The 20,480-nt window shown below is 48.0% G+C and overlaps 1 protein-coding gene across 3 annotated transcripts in view; it reads left to right on the plus strand.

Annotated features, from left to right (window-relative positions):
* The window catches only part of CCND3 (cyclin D3), a 69,056-nt gene that overhangs the window by 43,308 nt on the left and 5,268 nt on the right, over positions 1–20,480 (plus strand). The window contains exons 1-4 of one of the 3 annotated variants that reach the window (XM_005308281.4): positions 5,321–5,741; positions 7,975–8,190; positions 17,343–17,502; positions 18,694–18,836. In XM_005308281.4, the coding sequence (XP_005308338.1) occupies positions 5,544–5,741; positions 7,975–8,190; positions 17,343–17,502; positions 18,694–18,836 (717 nt within the window). In that variant the 5' untranslated portion in view covers positions 5,321–5,543. Of the gene's footprint in view, positions 1–5,320; positions 5,742–7,974; positions 8,191–17,342; positions 17,503–18,693; positions 18,837–20,480 lie in introns of those variants that run through there. The other 2 variants (XM_065591600.1, XM_065591601.1) reach the window with 2 other exon arrangements.

Consider the following 20,480-nt stretch of genomic DNA (forward strand, 5'->3'; position numbering starts at 1 on the left):
GCCATTATTAGGAAATAGCATTAGGACATACATCCCATGGGTCAAATCCTGCAATACTAGGCCAAACTCTCCTTGAAGTCTGTGGGAGTTTTTCCTGAGAACATAATGATTAAATTATGAGAAAGGACATCAAGGACCCTTTAAGGGTTGTGTTTAAAGCATGGGACCAGGAACCAGGACTTCTGGTTCATATTTCCCTCTGTACCAATGAATTTCTGTTTAACCTTGGGCAAGTGACTTAACCTCTCTGTACCTTAATTTTCCCCTCTGTAGAATGGGCATCATATGCGCCTGCCTCAAGGGGTAAAGTGGGTCATGAAGTTTAGCTAATTAAGATGTGTAAAGTGCCCTGAGATCCTAAGATGAAAAGTATGCAGTATTATTATTAAACTCTCACATGAAATGGTGTCTGTTTTTTAGTCTCATTTTGGGTATTTCCTACAGTAAATTTTATAGTTATTTGCTCATTCATGTGGGTTTGGTTTTCGGGACCTTCATGTACGTTAATCAGTTTCACTATGACATCATTGATATTGCTTTAGTCAGGTCTGACAGAGAAGAAAGAAGATAGTCAAGTCCTGGACAGTTCAAAGTTGAATGAATAGTGTCTGCAAAAGGCAAAGACAGAAGTATGGAAGATGTACCCCCTCATGTCTATGAACGAACATCATGGTGGTGCAAATCAGTGTAGCTCCATCAAAGTCAATGGCACTATGTTGATTTACACCAACTGCCAAACTGGATCTGTTTCTTTAATGAACAGCCTGACATATTTCTCCAGCCTTCTTCCTAATGGTGGTCTGAATGTGAATTTGATAGCAGCTGCCCATCCACAGAGATTCTGGACCTGTAGCTTCAGTGCCCCTTTAAAAGCTCCTAGTGCTGGTGACTGTTTGTACATCATCTACATTCCAAAAGAATGATCCCCCTTGTGATTCAGCAAAGGAAAGCATTGCTGGTTTGACATCCTGGAGGTCTAGAAACCCTCAATTTTTTTTTCTCTGAAGGAATTTCCTTTTTTTACATTTCTGACTTTTCTACCACTGAAGCCAGGAAGTTGTCTATCCATGATCAACAGTAACCAAAATTTGGTTTTCCGGGAATGTACTCCCTTCCCTCCACACAAACTCTTGAAGTCTGTAATTTGCCTTTCTAGCCTGATAATGTGGCTGGCAGATGCATCAATTTTGCCAAATCATCATCTGGAAGGAACACTTTCTCTCTTATGCAACAGTCTTCATTTCCCTGCTGCTTCTCTCTCTTCCTCCCCCCACCCCCCAAATCCATTGACTCCAGCTTCAACATATTTCTAACACTCAGGCTGAGTTAGACCCACCCATGGGACACTAAGCAAACGTGAGCGAGACCATTATGTCTGGTATATGACCTGAAACTTTCAATTTCAAAGGACATAGTCCAGAAAATGTAGGGACCAAGAACCCAGCGCTGTGGTTTCCCTTTGCTTGGCTAAAGAAAATAGCTGCTGTCTATTTTTACTGAAAATGTGGGATTTGAGGCCCTCCTCACTCTGTGTACAAAACAAAAGATGCCGCCAACAATAAAGGAATGGGGTGGGGGTCACTGTGGTTTAAATCCATCTGACTGGTCTACAGAAATGCTCTCAGGGATTCTTCAAATATTTCGTGCCCACACAGCAGGAAGTGAAGGAAGGTGGAAGAAAGTTGTAATAGGAGGTGGATTTTTGGAATGTCATATCACCTACTGTATGCAATGTAGTTGTAGCCGTGTCCGTCCCAGGATAGAGCTCTGTGTGACTTGAAAGTTTGTCTCTCTCACCAGCAGAAGTTGGTCCAAAAAAGATATTACCTCACCCACCCTTGTCTCTCTAATATCACCTACTGAAATTCCCCTTTTTCATTTTAGGACTGGGATAGAATCAATATATTTCCACATACCCTCGCCACTTTACTCCTCTTCTGTGCTACGTTGCTGTAAGATTTTATGTGAGCGTTGTGTAGCACACCATGCAATCAGTACCAAGATAATATGATAGTTATGATGATGGGATCATTAGAAATGGCATAGATAGATAGATAGATAGATAGATAGATAGATAGATAGATAGATAGATAGATAGAACTAATGCCTGGTCCCATATTCCTTGAAGTAAATGGAAGTTTTAAGTTCTAGGGTATGATTTATATCAAATCTGGTATGTACATGATCTTCATGTCTATGGAGATATAAAATGAGCAGCATTTTGAACTCTGAAGCCTCTGATCAAAAAATATTTTTTTCTCCTGAGTGTCAATGTTCCTGAACAGGGCAGATAAAGACTTTTGTCTTGTTTTGCTTATGCTCAAAAATAAACAAGTTTATAAAATGTGTTCTTTCTTGGTTACTGTTTTTTATAATGATTGAACATAGATTTTTAGAAGATCAAGCAAAAGTATTAGATGCCTCAAAGTGGTAGTGAATACAACTTGGGAAGAGAGAGAAAGAATAAACTCAAAGATCTGGTTGGTCGTTCAATCTCTAACTTCTTTGATCCTACGTTCTTTTAAGATGAAATGTTATACGTTACAAACATATTTCCAGGAGAATGCTCCTGGAATGCCTTATACTAATCTAGTACCTGTACTACTGATCACAATCTCCATCTTAGGTACATGACACTTCATCCAACATGTCCATGATATCTGTGTATTCAATTTCTCCTGAATATGGTGACTTACACATCTTTTTTCCAAGCCTCCTCTTAGGGATTGCTGCAGATAAACTGAACTTTGGCCACCCCAGTTTGAATCCATGGGTCAGCTACCACTCCTCAGGACACCTAATGTGGTTTTAGCACAGTAACACTGCAGCATAAATTGCTACATGTGGCCCTTTGCAAAGCGCCTTCTTTTGAGACATTTAATCCAACCCTGGATAAAGCACTAGAAAATAGAGTAAGGAGCAAATGAATGGAGTAGATGATCTAAAAAGTATTTTCCACCACTAACCTCTATGATTATATGATTAATCACCCAGCTTCCAACTGTTCCTACAGTTGCCATATTACAGCACTGTGGTAGTTACAAAGTTCATATGAGCTGGCCATTTCATTCTAATCCTTTCCCTCTCATATTCAGAATTTTCTCAAAATTTGACCTTTTGGGATGAAATTTCTCATGCTCACTCTCAATCTGATGAAGATTTTATTTTTTTAATTTGAAAGTTTGAAGAAATTCCATTCAGCTCTTTTTCTAATTCTATACCTGCGAAGGGAAAATGTTTTTCATTTTATATGATGCATTTTGACTTTCTTTTGAGCTCGGAAAACTCAAAACCAGAGTTAAGTCTTCACACTTGACATATAAGTAATCTGGAAAGCAGGCTAATCTGTGCTAAATTTGAAAAAAAAAATGGTTTTAAAAGAAGTTTATGAACTTTTGAAAACCATGTGTAGAAACCATGTGCTGAGCATACGCAGTGCTTTGAGTATGCAGAGACATGTAATAAAAGCTTTAAAAAAAAAAATCTCCCCCATCATTACTAACACTGGTGCAGCTCCAACAGTGTTAGCAACATCAGGAACACTAATGTAGATAAGCCAAGTATTAATTATTATTATTTTAATTATTTGTATTATAGTAGCGTCTAGAGGTCCCAACAGAGATCGGGGAGGACCCCATCGTGCTAGGCACTTTTACAAACACAATGAGAGATAGCTCATGCCCTAAAGAGTCTCTAGTCTAAAAAGGCAAGAGCTCAGGATAGTTTTCAAAAGTTCAGAATGTGTTATTTCAAAACCATTATTACATGCTGTTAAAAACACCAGTAGCTGTGGAAGCCTTGTCTACACAAGCTTCCAAGTTGCTATCTTCAGGGAGCTGCCCTAGTATTAGCAATACTGGGATAGGTTTTGGAGGAAAAAAGCCCAGTACAGACATCCTTTCAACAGACTCACATCTGATTATTCTCATAGCTTCCAGGAGTCCTAGATAAAAATAGCTGCAAAATTAAATATTGAAGAGACTGAACTAATCAATTAACAGAGCTGGCAATCGTTCTGCGAGTTCCAGATTGTCCTGTTTTGAACCAGGTGAACTCATGCCCCATGAGGAATACTCATAATGTGCTCACGGATCTTGAAACTTGATGTGGTTTCAACACAACTGGATAACATTGGTGGTTGCGCTGATGATAGACAGATACTGTAGTAAAGTATTACTAATGCTAATAATAAATAATAACAACAAACAACCCCCCTGCAAGTGATTCCCTCATCTGGGCTTCCGCAATACAATCTTTCTTCTTACTTTGTTATTTGGACTGTAAACTCTTTGACTCAGGGCAATATTCAGTTGTGCCTTATGGACAAGCGCCCAGTACGTTATCTGAGGCAGCGTGACTCTGATGGATTCCGTGTGATGTTTTGACACCCAGCATCACTGCAGCATGATGATGTTTCAAAGCGATTGATGTCTTGATACAGGATCTTCATAGAGTGACCAGATGTCCTGATTTTATAGGGACAGTCCCAATATCTGGGGCTTTGTCTTATATATATTAGTCTGCAGAAGAGAAAAATGAGGGGGGATTTGATAGCTGCTTTCAACTACCTGAAGGGGGGTTCCAAAGAGGATGGATCTAGACTGTTCTCAGTGGTACCAGATGACAGAACAAGGAGTAATGGTCTCAAGTTGCAGTGGGGGAGGTTTAGGTTGGATAGTAGGAAAAACTTTTTCACTAGGAGGGTGGTGAAGCACTGGAATGGGTTATCTACGGAGGTGGTGGAATCTCCTTCCTTAGAGATTTTTAAGGTCAGGCTTGACAAAGCCCTGGCTGGGATGATTTAGTTGGGGATTGGTGCTGCTTTGAGCAGGGGGTTGGACTAGATGACCTCCTGAGGTCCCTTCCAACCCTGATATTCTATGATTCTATGATATAGGTGCCTATTACCCCCCCCACCACCACCTGATTTTTCACACTTGCTATCTGGTCACCCTAGGTCTTCACAAGGCTGCAATGGGTGAGCTTGGGTCCACTGGGTGGAGTGAAAAGTCAGTGTCCCTTCCCACTGGCTGTGGAGTAGCCGCAGTAGCAAGAGACCATGAAATCAGAGCGCGGAGGGGATTTCGGGGGGCAGGGGTGGGCATGGCTTTCCAGTGCAGTGGTGGCAAAAAAGAAAATTGGAGGGGGGGGGGGAATATCTTTTTTTGTTTTCAGTCTAGAGCGCATGGGCGGGGAAACAGCCCCCTCCTGCAGCAGGGCAGCCGCCTAGCCCACCATGGGACCCAGGGGGCTCCTTTCCTTTCCCCCTCCCTCCGGCGAGGAGGGGCCCGCCCGGCGCCCCGCCCCTTCACTTCCCGACGTTCTAAAAACTGTAACAGTGGAGCCGGCGCTGTCAGTGCGGCCGGGAGCGCGGGGCAGAGCGGCCGGGAGGCACCTCGCTGGGGTCGGTGTTGCCTGCTCGCCCCGCTCCCCGGCTGGGAGTGCCCCCTCCCTGCCGCCGGCTCCCCCTTCCCCCAGCTGCGGCCCTGAGATCCTTGTCCCTGCTGCCCCCGTTCTCCCACCATTCCCCAGGATCCAGGCACATGGAGCTGCTGTGCGTGGAGGGGGGCCCCCGTGTGCCCAGGGCGGAGCGGGACCCCCAGCTGCTGGGGGACCGGCGGGTGCTGCAGAACCTGCTGAGCCAGGAGGAGCGCTATAGCCCCCGGGTCTCCTACTTCCATTGCGTGCAGAAGGAGATCAAGCCGTACATGCGGAAGATGCTGGCTTTTTGGATGCTGGAGGTACGGGACCCCCCCCCCCCCCCTCCCCTAACCCGGGTCCTACCCCCAGTGCCCCCAGATCCATCCTGGAGTCCAGCAACAACGCTTTTCCTTACCCCTTTGTCCCCACCGCAGACACAGGCAGAGAGAGAGGCTGTGCCTGCTGGGTGTGGGAGAGAGAGACCCACCCCAATCGCACTGGAGTGTGAATGGATGTAGTGGGGTCACCTAGTGGTGGGGGCAATTGGGGGGGAGATTTTTTTTTGGGTGGGGAAGGCATTCGGTTTGTGGGATCTGTATCAGTTGGTAGGGGGGACGCTTGGGAGAGGGTCTGGGGTGTCACTTGCTGCAGGATGAGTTCCAAAGGAGACAGTCTGATGGGGCGGGGAGAGGCCTCTGGTGTGTGGGGGTTCAATCTGTGGTGGGAGGGCTCTGGTGGTCAATCTTTTGGGGGGATGGTTAGGCAGGGGGAATAGTGGGGTAAGAGGGCATTTAAAAGAGGCCTTCCCCTCCCCCCCCCCGGGTTTTTGTAGTGGTGATAGACCCGGGGTGCTTGGGAGCATGATTTCCACCTCTGCATATGGGGAATTGCAGCATTTCCTTCTGCACCAAGAGGGCCACCCCCACCCAGACAGCATGCTCTCTTCCACGCCCTGGCAGTGTGTGCTTTTGCCTCTAGGGGGTCCCACCCGCCTTACCCCAGGCCCCCAGACTGTCAGCTTAAAGTTCTCTGCCCTCTGTCTGGCAGTTTAGAGAGCTGGAGTTTCAATGCAGCTGTAAGAGAGAGCCTGGGTAGAAAAACATCACAACATCCCACTCTGCTAAATCAAAAGGAATGTGATCCTCAGCATTAAACAACTTAATGAGGAAAATATCGGAGATGTCTCCGTCTCTTTTCATAAATGATCAAGCAGTGAATAGTCTAGACTCAGAGGAAAATGAAATTACATGAGGAAGAAACAGAATCCAGATTGAATTCAGGCTGTCGATCTCTCCACCCCACTGGCTGTCGCGACAAACTGCGCGTTTCCATTTTTAAGCACATGCCGATTCCAACTTTTTAAATTATCCTCTGTCTTAAATGCACTTTCTGAGATAGTTACTTGGCTAAAAGCTGCTTTGGGGCTTGATTCTGCAAGACACTGAACTCAGTAGGAGTTGAAGGAGCCCAAAGTAAACTTAGAGGCTGTATCACTGGGATTTCCTAAGGGTGCGATTTAATAGGATTTGAGCTATTAAGACCAAATGTAGGTCGTATTGAAGTTGCTGGCACAACTTCCATTGACTTCAGTGGCAGCAGGATTTAGTTCTAAACGCTAATCTTTCATTTTTTATTTTAAATGAGGGTGGGGGGGAATGAGGCAAAATTAAATCTGTGAAATGAGAAGTGAGTCTATTTTTTTTTTTAAAGGAGAAAGTCTCTGGGATGCGGTTTTATGTGGGTAGAGAGTACACAGGGAGTCAAAGTTACAGTTTGAAAGAGAAGGATGATCTTTGCTATAGCACAGGGGGAAACCTCAATATTTTTGTAATTCTGTTAAAACAAGGAAATAAATATGGCCGGTGTATTAATAGCATAGTTGAGGGAATAGAACAAGGGACTTAAATTTAGGATTCCCGGATTCTGTTTATGCCTGTCATAAGTGTGGTGTAGATAGAGGAGGGGAGCCAGGAGTCTGAACTCGGGTTCTATCCCTGGCCCTGAGAGTGACTCTTTTTGTGATGTTGGGCAAGTCACTTAGCCCAGAGATTTCAAAAGTGGCCACTGATTCTTGGTGCCTCAGTTTTTGGGTGGCCAGCTGTAGCCACACTGGGACTGATTTTTTCAGAGGTGCTGAGCACCCCCATTCAAGGAGAGCAGGAAGTGATCAGCACATCTGATCATTAAGACCTAGATGCTTGAAGTTGGAGAATCAGAAACAGAGGCACTCAAAATCAGTGGACACTTTAGAAGATTTTGGTCTTTAACCTCTTTGTGCCTCCATTATACCCAGTTTACTATTTTCCCTACCTCCCAGGGGAAGGTGAGGCGAGTTCTAGGACATTGGGCCAAATTCTCTGCTGGTGATGTATTGGAGTTAAACCAGCAGAGAATTTGGCTCTTAAAGCCAAAAGTGCTTTGAGAGCACCAGACAAAAGGTTCCACAGAAATGCCAAACACTACAATAACTAGTAGTTTTGAAGTCTTGATGCGGACAGGAGCTGAGGAGTCCTGCATTTAAAACACTTCCTTTCTTCTGTTGGGTTTCATCAGGTGTGTGAGGAGCAGAAGTGCGAAGAGGAGGTCTTCCCCTTGGCCATGAACTACGTGGATCGCTACCTATCTTCGGTCCCTACTCAAAAAAATCACTTGCAGCTTCTGGGGGCCGTCTGCATGCTCCTGGCTTCCAAGCTGCGAGAGACCATGCCCCTGACTGTGGAGAAACTCTGCATTTACACAGACAATTCCATCACACCACAACAACTCTTGGTAACCTCCCCACTCTGCCTAATAGAGCCTTTTTCCCTATTCCCCAACTCTCTTATCCTCTACATGCTGCTGCTGCTTGACGACATACCTGCCCTGTGGCTCCTTCTGTCTTCCTTCCCCTGTTTCCCCAAGCACCTTCCCCCATGTTCTGCAAATAGCCTCTCTGCTTCCTTGCCCAAGTGGACACACAACCTTTCGGAGAGGTAGAACTGCACCCCTCACTTAGAGCCACCACCTCTGCCTCGGTTCCATGCAGCTCTGGTGTTATTCTCCATTGATTGCTCTGGTAGGCAGAATCATGACACTGAGGTTATAGAAAACATTACATGTGTTAAACACACATCCCCATCACTGAAATTCACTGTGTCCCATGTTGGGGCTTTAATATGGTAAATAGCTCTGGAACAACAGCCCTGGAGAGACCAAAGGCCCTTATTCACAGAACAGGTACTGCAAAAGGCAGTGGACGGGGAAGGTGCTGTCAATGTGCATATCTGCCCAAACCAGGAGGGACTTCATCTCTGGGGATGAGAGGGGAGCTGAGTTTCCATGTCCTCTCACCCTTGGTCTTTCTTCTGAGACTGCTCACAAGGGGGCCAGTTGTGATGGGGGGCTTTTGTGACCTAGATGCCTGCCCACCGGGAGACCACGGTCCTTGGCGCTCAGAGACCAAGGTGGTAGTGCTGTAGAGAGGGGCTGGGAATAATGTAGGAAAAGGTCATGGACTTGCTGCCATTTGGGATTGTGTGGGGGAGGACAGGAATAGTCCAATGGGAACGAAGTGAAGCCATTTTTACAAGGTCTTAAGTGACACTAGGACTTATTTACTTAACTCCATTGCTGCCCAGGTGTCCCACGGGGTGAGTCTTCTTGGTGGAGCTCAGTCAATGGGGGAGGACCGTGAAAGGGCTTCAGCGGTGTTAGAACATGTGCCCTTTAAGAGGGAACCACCACCTGACTTCAGTGTAACAAACATCCCTTAGGACGGTTTGTCTAACAGAATTTCCTAGGGTTAGTCATCTGCTGGTTAGGTTATTTTTGAGGAGTGGGGGTGGTGAGATGATGTAATAATGATTCGTCCCCGGGGTGGGGAGTGGACCCACTAAACTTTCAGGTGGGAGCTGATAGACATTTCTGGTTATTGAAGAACTTTTTTTATGATCATGCAAATGAGGATTGGGGGGAGTTCCCTTCACCTCCCTGCGACTTCCCCTGAGATATATGGAGGATTGCTATTGCTTCGGTAACACGGGTGGAGGATGCTCACAACCAGAGTAGGTGGATTGTGCCACATGTGATAGCCAGGTACGGGTGTCCACAGGAGTTGCGGGTGCTCATTGTGTCTGTGGAGTTGGCCCCATGGTTGGAATGCAGCTCCTTGCCTGTGCTGCTGTAGAGGAGGGTCCTGTTGGGCACGAAAACTCTATATCCAGGGGTTTCACTCTTCTGTAAATAAAACGTCACCCCTTGCAGCACTTCCTGATTCTTGAATATATTCCATGCATGTAAATCCCATGGATTAGAGTGGGAATTATGTGCATAGAGTTCATTTCTGGATCAGGCTCCAAATTAGAGGCTGGTATGTGTGTGTGGTCCTCTGGTAATGATGGGGATTCAGTCTCCATTCACCCCCTCCTGCTCAGGTGCTTGGCCTGCAAAGGTTGGGGCGGCTGCAGGGGCAGCAGGGTGGGTGCATTTAAAAAATGAGATGGGAAGGGTGTTTTTTTTTCCCCATGCCCACGGGAGAGAATGAGATGGATAGGTCAAAATGCTCCGATTCAATGGACTGTTTGTGTGGCTGGATTTAATGCCTTCCACAACCCAAGCTCTGCCTACTCGTGACACCAAAATGAGATGCCACGCTCAGTAAATTGGGTGACTCTTCATATGGCTGTACCTCTCCTTTCTCTCTGTCCATCTAGGTTCTTATATTAGCACCCATCACCATAGTATCAGAGTACTTCCTTTTGTGCTTTGCTCAGCAGTGAAATAGTTAACAGTGCTGACATTTACATTTTCACCAATAGGCTTCTGCATCAATGCCCAGCTGAGATGAGCAAGAACGGTTTCATCCTTGGTGTCAAGCATCCTGCCTTATGGTGCTAATGATGGGCTTCTCATGCATGTGTCCACAGCCAAAAGAGTGGAGCTCCCCATGCACTAGCGTGAAGCTCCAGGGGCAGTTGTCTCTTTACTAATTGGGGTTAACTTGTTTTGTTTTTTGTTGTTGTTTTTTTGGGGGGTGTGGGGGGAGGATTGAGCAGAAGGTGAGCTGCCCTGTGGTTAGAGGCAGCAGGTGGGTCAGAGCAGTTGGGGGCCTGGAGAAGGACTTTGTCTTTGAAGGTCATTGGGAAAGAAGATACCTGTAAGGCTGTGATCTGAAAGTCACACCAGTCCTGCTCTTGGTAAACTCTGTAGCCCAGCTGGGAATAGACGGTAGTATGACTTCCCACTCTGATCTCCTCTTGCTGGGTCATAGGCTCCACGACCTGAGAAGGATTACCAACTCTCCAGGATAACCTTGGATGGAACTGGTGAGGTTTGCATTTGTGTTGGGATGTGACAGAGTTAATGCTCTGCTTACAAAACCAGAGAAAGCTGCTGCTTTCCTCCTATGTGCTAATAATGCTATCAACTTCTCTTCTTTCACAACAGTGCAGTGAGAGTGGGTGGGGAGGGGAAGGAGAGCTTCTCCATCGCAGTTTGGACAATGGATACATCCTGGCCTCTTAGCACAAATCTGTGCTTCCGGCGCACTCTCCTGGGCCCTTCTAAGGGAAGCTGGCTCACTTTCCCAGCAGGTTCACTTCCTCCTCTTGGAGAGGATGCCTGGCACAAGCTCGGCATTCTAAAAAGGATAAATTAAAACAAAATCTTGATGAAGTTATTCTTGGCAGAAGGAAATGATGCAAATGAAGGACTTGTCCACTTGGAGGAAGTTGGGTTTCCGTCAAAGGGCGTTATCTAACCATCTTTCTTTTTTCATTAAACCACTGGCGAGAGGCTTTTCTTGCCTGTGCAGGATGGTACTTAGCCACAAGATGGTTGGAGGGAGCAGCTATTGTCAGCAGGTCATACCGTCCCTTGGCTTGGTAGGACCTGGTTCATGTATTAGCTGTACTGTTGTTTCGTCCTCTCCCTAGATATTGGAGACCATGGTTATAAAGAGATGATAGTTTTAGCTTCTAAAATGGCAATGGTGCTTCCTGGCATCTTGGTTGCCCTGAGGTTTCAGAGGTGTTAACAGTTTGAGCATAACCCATGTGCTCTTTGCAGGGCAGGAGAAGGGAGATGAGAATGAAGATGACTTGTGCTATTGCAACCCAAGGCAGTTTCACTTGGGCTGTTAGCCTGAAACTCATGGGGTGGGAGGGAAGAAAACAATCTGGTTGCCAATGTCTTTGCCATAAAGCAGGAGTCTTGCTTTTGTCCTGCGCCTGCTGCTCCAGACTTGCAAAATCCATTCAAGTGTCTCAAGCAAAAGAACTTATCGGCATCTCTGCTGATTCTCCAACGTAGGTGGCAGCAGTAACTTTTCTTCCTCCTTCCCTCTTCCCAGAGTCCCATTCACTGATGCTTTTCTCCAGCTGCCATCTTCAAAGACAGCTCAGGACCTGTCATCTGGTACGGTACACTCCTGGGCTTTGACCTTAGTGAGTCTGACTTCCTGACTGCAAGGCATTTGTGGTCAGAATTCAAACGGGCTCAGTACCCATTTAGGCATCAAAATAAGTGGCCAGATTTTCAGAAGAGCCCAGCATGTTGCGTGCAGAGCTCTTCTAAAAATCTGTTCTCAGGGCTAAGCCCTTGAAAATACGGCCATTGCTGGGAGAGAGTTATTTTATATAGCACTAGTGATGTGTAGAGACCCATAGAAAGGCAGGTTCCTCTCTTAGGGCTTGTCTATACTTACCGCGCTGGTTCGGCGGCAGGCAATCGAACTTCTGGGTTCGATTTATCGCGTCTTGTCTGGACGCGATAAATCGAACTCAGAAGTGCTCCCCGTCGACTCCGGTAATCCTGCTCGCCGCGAGGAGTACGCGGAGTCGACGGGGGAGCCTGCCTGCCGGGTCTGGACCGCGGTAAGTTCGAACTAAGGTACGTCGACTTCAGCTACGTTATTCACGTAGCTGAAGTTGCGTACCTGAGTTCGATTTGGGGGTTTAGTGTAGACCAAGCCTTAGAGGAGCTTAGATCGAAGAGTCAAGTCCTGCAGGGTGCCAAGCATCCTCTACTTAAGCTCCCAAGCTGGAGTGTGCCCTTAGACAGATAACGCAATGAATCGTGCCAGCAGCTCATGGTAGGCAGAGATAGGGAAAGAGAGACAGCAGTAGACTATGGAACGTGATGACTGCTCTTGGCAGAGCATTTCCAAGGAAAGCAGATCAGGCGAGTTTTGCTTCTGCTTAATTCTTGGGTGCAATTGATGTGACTGTTCTATGTCTGGGGAGCTGGAGGGGGGCAGAAATTGTTCCAGCCTTTGCTATAGACTGCAGCCTTCACAGGAGACAGACACAAACATTTAACCAAAGTTTCCTATTTGCAAATGGACTTTCACATTCTGCTCATTTCAGTAATTCTGCATCTGTTGCTAAGTAGGCTGGGTGGCCAACTACAGCTTTGGAGTCTCTTCCCACCCACTTTTTGAGTCAACTGAACGAACGTAGATGAAGGAGGTCAGAGCTGCTCAAATCTGCTGTTTCTAATGTAAAGTGTGGGTCTGCTGTGAAAAGCGAATTTACAATGGCACCTTGCTGCTCATCAGCTCTGCTGACTTTAGTGACAAAAATTAGCATGAACTTCATCTCCCATTACTCCTGCAGAGCCAGCACAGTGATGGGAAAGGGAGCCGGATTGGGCGTCTTGAACTGAATTGCTTCGTAAAGTCCAGTCATTTAAACTTATGCAAACTCACTGAAGGCAGTGAGGTTGCACAGGTATTTCTGAGGGTAGAATTTGACCTGCAGCATCCTTATTGTGGATGAAGATCTACAAGAAGGAAAGGACCCAGCTTCACTGTCAAATCCAGGTTGAGTTTGCAGGGCTGCAAATCAGAAAAAAAACATCTTTATACATGTAAGCACTTGAGCTAGAAATCACTGAGATATGTTAAACACAGGGTCCCATGAGGCTACGTTTCAGAGTAGAACCACAATTTGGTGTCATCTTGGCAGGAGAAGAGGAGGTAATGTACAGTGGAAGCTGCATTACTAAAACCAGTACTGGATGCAGTGAGGAGAGATCAAGAGAGCAGATTTGCTGGTGAAGAACCTGATTGTGTGTGCTCTCCATGCATAGAAATCCCAGCCAAGTGAAGGGGTGTTCTGCACACTGAGTATCCTACAGGATTGGGACCTGACTTTCTCCCAGTACAGAAAAAATGCAGAGCTAGCCGGGAAGTGTTTCTGGCTCTCCAGAGCGATGATAAACTCTGCAGTCTAAAGAAACAAAGGATAATTTCCTATTTTTAATTTTTTTTAACCACTCAGAGCAAGTCAATTAGATGCCAAGGAAACTCCAGGAAAAGGATGTTTGTGATCTTGAGAACATTGTTGCTTTGGTGTGCTGCTCTCCTCTCTGTAGCAGCCTTTTGTTGTGCTTCTTCTAATGATTAAGACATTCTGACATGCAGTTCAAAGCTGGAAGCCAGGGACGGAGGGCGGGGGGCAGAGAGAGTAACGAGAAGTTTTTATTAGACAGGGTGGCGCAAAGCTTCCGTGAGTCTGATCCTTTGAGGTGCTGAGAATCTGCAGCTCCAAGATTGTTTTGAGCCTCCCTGCATACCCTGGGAAGAGCTGCTTCTTTGTCCTTCTTGAAAGGACAGATTGAGTCACCCAGACAGGTAATAAAACCAGATCAGTGTCAGTGCTGCAGGGGGGAAATAACCCCTCACACACTTTAAGCCTGGTGAGCCTAGGGTGAGCTCCCATGGGCCACCCAACTTTCTCAGCTGAGCTACAGTTTTTCCTGGTGGGTGGAAGGGGATGATCTCCTTCTGCCAAACATTTCCTGCAGTTGGGACAGGCTCCCTCTGTCTCTTGTTTGCGGTGGGTATGTCTTGTGTCTCTTCGGTGCTGGGTGGGAGGTCCCAGACTGACAACCTTTGAGGCTTCAGTCTCCTGTTAATAGAGTCATAGAGTTTATGGCCAGAAGGGACCATTAGATCATCTAGTCTGACCTCCTGTGTAACACAAGCCAGAGAATTTCATCCAGTAACTCTTGTGGTAAGCCCAATAACTTGTTTGACTAAAGCATATCTTATCCACAGAGCAAGTCTGAGCAGTGGCCATGCTTGCTTTCCCATCAGTGCTCCAACCCCAGAAAGAGGCCTTGGGCCTGATCTGGACAGTCTGCGTATCGGGGCAAGAGGGAGTGTTAGCTTCGGCACATCAGCCTTCCCAGCGACATTGGCATCAAAGGGATTTGAACCCTGATTCCCAAAGACTTGGATTGAACCCCAGTAAACTCATTTCACATAGGCAGGCAGGCAGGCAGCCATCAGGTGATGACAACTTTCAGTCACGACTGCCCAAGGCTGTGTTCTAATTAGTGATCGAGAGAGGAAGAGCTCTGTATCTCATTCCCGATCCCTGGGCTCTGCAGCAGAGGCCTTTTTCTGGGTCCTCTTGCTAGTCTTCTTCAGCAGCTCAGACCCCCTTTCTGTAGCCAAGCCTGATGTCCGTTCTATATTCTCCTGTAATACGGTGCATCCCAAATGACCTTTTCCTGTGATCTTCAAGACCTGTGGTTTACAATCAGTCTTCTACTTGCTCCTTGCTTTCCTCACTGCATTTAATTGAAGAGAGTATAGGTTGTTGGGAAGGTGCTGTTCTTATGTGCTATGAAGGTAGAAAGTAGGCTGGTCAGTATAAAAGACCAGGCAATCCATCTGGGGAGCTTGGGGGGGGAAGGGGACCCAACACCCTAAAACAACCCTGATTCTAGCAAAATACCATCCACTGGCAGGAAATGGCCTTGCAGCCGCACAGTGATGATACTGTGCGTTTTGCCCAGTGTGCGATTCGAAACAGGTTGAGCAATGCTGTTGTTTAACAACTCAGAACTGGTACTGTTGTGTAAGGGGAAAAGGTGGGGGGTTTTGTTTTTAAATGAGCTAAGCCAGATCCGTCTGAAAAATCAATCTCGCTTCTTCAAAACTGCTTAACAGGGCAGAATTGGCTGCCCTGTTGGCTTCTCTGGGGGCAAAATCAACCTCGTAATCTATTGCCATTTAAAGATAATGGGACTTCTGGTAATGGGAACTACACTCTGAAATCAAGTGACCTAGTTAAGGCCAAGTGATGTCAAGAGGTAGAGACACCACTTTATTTGTTGCACTTACGTGGCCTCCATCCCAATAATATCAGAGCACTTCACACAAGCTTTAATATACCTATCTTCACAACTCCCCTGTGAGGCTGGGCAGTGCTGTTCTCTCCATTGTAGAGGTCATCTTTCCTGTTGAGGTGGTTATGGAATGAAAGGGCTGGTTTTGTTTTGTTTTTGTTTTTTTTAACAAAAGGAGGAAGTGACACTTATTGGCTACAGGAGATCCTGGACTCTATTCCTGGCTCTGCCACAGACTTGCTGTGTGATCGTGAGCAAGCCGCTTGACCTCTCTCTGCCTCATTTTCCCACTCTGAAGCGGGAATCATGCTCAGAGGGCTCTTTGGAAGTTCAGTGGGCATGATCCTGAGAGGGGGCGAGCAGCCGCCGCTCCAGCTGAAATCAATGGGCGTGCGAGGGCACAGCGCCTCTAGGGGTCAAGCCCAGAGTCTGTAAAGTGCTTTGAGATCACCTTGTGGAAGGAGCTATACAGGCCAGTGTTCGAAAGGGTCCCTGTCATTCTGTCTGCTTTCTCGTTCTTCCATGTTTAAAAGTTGTTCTTGCAGCAGACTCTGTCATCCTGCCTCAGGCTGGGGCCTCACCAGGTCTTTTGAGCCAAGTTGGGTCAAGTTGGTTGGACGAGAGACCCTTCCGGAAAGGTGTCGAAGGAAGTGGTGTGGTGACTGGGTTGTGCTCTTCTTTACGAGTTGGTAGTGAGCCAGTGACCCAGCCTGGCGCTAGGGGGCATGGTACTGTTGGAGGTGCCTTAAGTAGACATCCTGATCGTTTGTTGTCACTAAAGACCCGGTGCCTTGTTCCCCAGTAAAACTGGATACTAAGCTTGGCATTGTAGCCAAATTCTAACGTAATCCCTCAGTTAAACAGCCCTATAGATGCCGCTGGAAAAGTTACTCTTCCTTTTCTAAAACTGCATAGTGTCGCGGTTGTAGAATGGCTTCTGTGCTCCAACCTAGAGGTGGCTGCATTTCATTAGGCAGTGAAGCAGTCAGTATAGACGGTCCAGCCATAAAGTGGTTAGAGATGGAGGGTATTAAGATTAACGCTCCTGGGTGAATTCTGTGATTCTTACTCTGGCAGATGCCCATTACCATCAATGGGAGGTTAGGCTGAATGAGGACAGTGCAATTTCGCCCGTAGGTTGGCTTGGTTTAGCTGCACACTCATTTTGCCCCTCTCTATCGTGAGCATTTAAACTGCATCCACTGCCGGAATATTCAGGGCCGTCCCTTGTAAACTGCTGTGAGCTTTCTTAGGTGCAGAACTTATCCATGCCCCATAGCCCCTTTGTGCTGCACAGCCATGAGCCAGGGGCATCTCCAGCAAGCACAGAGGAGGTGTACCCAGTTCTGTTCCCCTACTTCAAGGAGACATTCTGGGAGCGGAGAGGGGGGAGTGGCCAGGGGGTGCCTACTCCCTGGTTATTCTGCACTGTCCCGTAGGGGTTACTCCTCTATTGGTGCAGGTTTGCAAGTTAAGGAAAGCGCTAGTTAACCTGCACCAATAGAGGAGAGGCCTGTGGCTTCCTCTCTTGATCCCTACACAAGGCCGTGCATCAGTGCAGGCATGGATTTGTCCCACAGTCACAGACTGCGGGGAGATGAGTCCCCTGGTAGGAACTTTGCTTCCCCTCTTTCTGTCCTGCTTCATAGCATTGCAGCATGGACGCTGTGCCGCGGGGCTGGCTCCTCCCCAAGCACCGTGCTTACACGCTCTCGGCTCTCGCTAACTCTGTCCGTGGCGAAGCACTTTCTGTACAGAAAGGTCTGACCTGTTTGTGTAACACTCGCTCTCTGTCCCCCACTCAGGACTGTGAGGTCCTCGTCCTTGAGAAGCTAAAGTGGGACCTGGTGTCGGTGATAGCGAACGACTTCTTGGCTCACATCCTCTATCGGCTCCCGCTGCCCACGGACAAGGTAGAGCTGGTGAAGAAGCACGCACAGACCTTCATCGCCTTGTGTGCCACAGGTATGGGGCTGCTTGTTGCACTGGGGGCAGCAGAGCTGTCTCGTTAGGACTGGCCAGGCTAGAGCAAGCAGCAAGGGTGGGCTGGTGGTTACATCACAAGACTGGGAGCTGGGTAACCTGGTTCTGATTCCTGGCTCTGCCATTCTGACTTGCTGGGCAAGTCACTTGGGGTCTGATTTCTAGAGAGGCTCAGCACCTACATCTGCTGGGGAAATCAAAGCCCTTAACCTCTCAGTGAGTTCATCTCCCTGTCTGAAAAACTGGGGATGATAATGCACGGGGTTGCGAGGCTGAGCACACTAATGTTTGTAAATTGCCTTGAGATCCTCGGCTGGAAGCCGCCACAGAAGGGCAAAGCCCCAGTAAGAATATTATTACACTGGCTAAAGCCTGGCATGGTGCAGTCAGCTGTCCATGGTCAGCGTCAGCTCTTACTGCCCAGCTGGGCCTCTCAAGTGGCGAGAACGGCACAAACCCACCACTCCTGAGCGTGCCCCACCACCTGGCCACTTGGCTCTAGGCCAGAATTCTAATGTCAGATTCAAAAGTTAGAGATGGCAAAGGCGTGTTGGGGCTTCCCAGGCCAGTGCAGCATCACTCCCAGCTGGGTGCTCTCCAGTCTAGATCTAACCACCCAAGCAATGCGGTTTCCAGCACTTCCCCGGCGGAGACTGTTCCACAGGCTGAGATCTCAGTGCATTCCTGACATTCAGCCTACGCTTGCCTTTGCTTAGGGCTCGTCTACGCGGAGACTTACTCCAGAATAGCTATAGCGCTTTAAATTCACACCTTGCCTTATTGCGGAATAACTTCCCTGTGTAGACAAGCCCTTAGGACTAGGAAAAAGGGGTAAAACTATCTACTGCACCACTCTAAGCCATTTAGGGGGGACGGATAGCTCCGTGGTTTGAGCATTGGCCTGCTAAACCCAGGGTTGTGAGTTCAATCCTTGAGGGGGCCATTTAGGGATCTGGGGAAAAAATCTGTCTGGGATTGGTCCTGCTCTGAGCAGGAGGTTGGACTAGATGAGCTCCTGAGGTTCCTTCCAACCCTGATATTCTATGATTCTATGTCTCTTCCTGCCTTGGACTGCAGACGCTTGTTAGCCTTACAAGGTTGCTGCAGGACGCAGCCATGTTCACAAGGATCCTTGCTAACATTCCTTACTCCATTCCCTGCCTGGGTTTGTAGATTACACCTTTGCTATGTACCCTCCGTCCATGATTGCAACGGGCAGCATTGGCGCAGCGATTCACGGCCTGTCTGTCTCGGCTAACTCTTTCTCCGGCGAAGCACTCACGGAGCTGCTGGCCAGCATTACTGGCACAGAGGTGGTAAGTAGTGGTTTGGGGGAAGCGTGGCACAGAGGTCTGGGACTCGGGGGACTGAGGATTCGGTTGCTGGACTCACTGTGTGTCCTTGGGCATTTCAGTTCCCCTCTCTGTGCCTCAGTTTCCTCATCTGTAAAATGGACACCAGAATGATGCTCACCTACCTGTGTAAAGGGCCTGGGGATCATTAGCTGGAAGGTGCTTTATAATGCAAGATAGTATTTACTATCTCTGCCCAGGCACTGCCAAGCTGATCAGACCACTGGATGTTGGTGTTCTGGGATGGGGAGACCACCAGGAATCTGTTTTGGGATAGAGTTGGAATCTAAGTGAGAAGGCAGCACAGGGGCTGAGAGATTATGCCAGGGGAGGGCTGTCACTGTCACCCTGTTGGGTAGTTGCATTAAGCTAGATCTAGAGGGTCCCAGGGCATTTGTGCTTATTCCTAGCCTCCCAGCAGAGGTGCATGGGACGGGGCTTAAGGCAGAGGAGAGGCTGCATACATACGTTGGGGAGAGAAGCCTGTGTCCTCAGAAATGGCCAGGCAGGGATCGGAGAAGTAGCTGCTCAAGCAGGCACCTGCCAAGAAGTGTTACAGGGCTTCAGGGCCCAGGCCTGAAGGGAGGGAGGGATATTTCTCTTTCTCACAGTCAGGTTTGGGGTCTAGGTGTACTTTATTCTCCTGCTTCAGATATAGGGGTTGCTCACCCCCCCCCCCCCATAAGTGACCTTCAAAGTAGAGAAGGGACAGGGCTTGGCTGTAATGGAACGAAACAGGATTCTTCACTGAGGCTGCTGGACACAGGCAGACCCTGTAAGTTCTCTCCAGCTCCCCGACTAACTTGGTCTATGCTGCCTAGTGTCCTCACGCAAGGTCTCCCTAGGTCCTGGCCTGGACTAAGCAGTCATGGAAGGGATGCTGATTACATTATACCACCCAAATGTCCAGACTGTGGTAACCCTCTGAGTGTTTTTGTTATTGGAGTCCCCAGTCTCTCCCTGAGCGCGGTACTACAGCGTCTGGTTTCCTCGCCCCCAGGGCTGCTTCAGCCTCCCACGGTCTGCTCCTTCTCTCCTTGCTGCCGGAATTACAATGCCAGGAGGGGCGGCTGTGTGGCCTCCTGCAGACTGCTGTATATGGCTCCCGTCTCATCAGCATGATCCTCTCCTCCCCAGCTGCTGACCTTAGACTGAACGCCTCTTCTCTACACACCGTGTTGGCTCAGAAAGCTGTGGCTGAAGCTAGGCAGAGACTGGCTTTTTGTTCCGAGTCTGTACAGCGCCTAGCACAGTGGGGGCCGGGGCCATGACTGGGGCACCTAGATGCTACCATAATACAAATAATTAGTAATTGTAATACAGAGTGCTGGCTCTTGCCATGGTTAGGTAGGCGCAAGGGGCTGTGAATCTTCACTGGCCAGCAGTCACTGGCAGGGATGCCCTGGGAGGAAGTGATAAAGATCCCCCGCCTCTCCTGCCTCTTTCCGGAGCATAACTACACTAGCCCGAGGTACTTCCCCAGCTCATAGCATGCAGCGGGGTGCGTGGCTGCTGCATGCCAAGGTCTGTTCCCCGACTGCCCGGTCGTACGATGGCCCGGATCACTTTCTCCTTTTGTCCAGCGTGATGGGGGGCGTGCAGGAAGCC

This window comes from Chrysemys picta, chromosome 4 (assembly GCF_011386835.1).
Source record: "Chrysemys picta bellii isolate R12L10 chromosome 4, ASM1138683v2, whole genome shotgun sequence".
In the NCBI taxonomy this organism is placed as follows: Eukaryota; Metazoa; Chordata; order Testudines; family Emydidae; genus Chrysemys; species Chrysemys picta.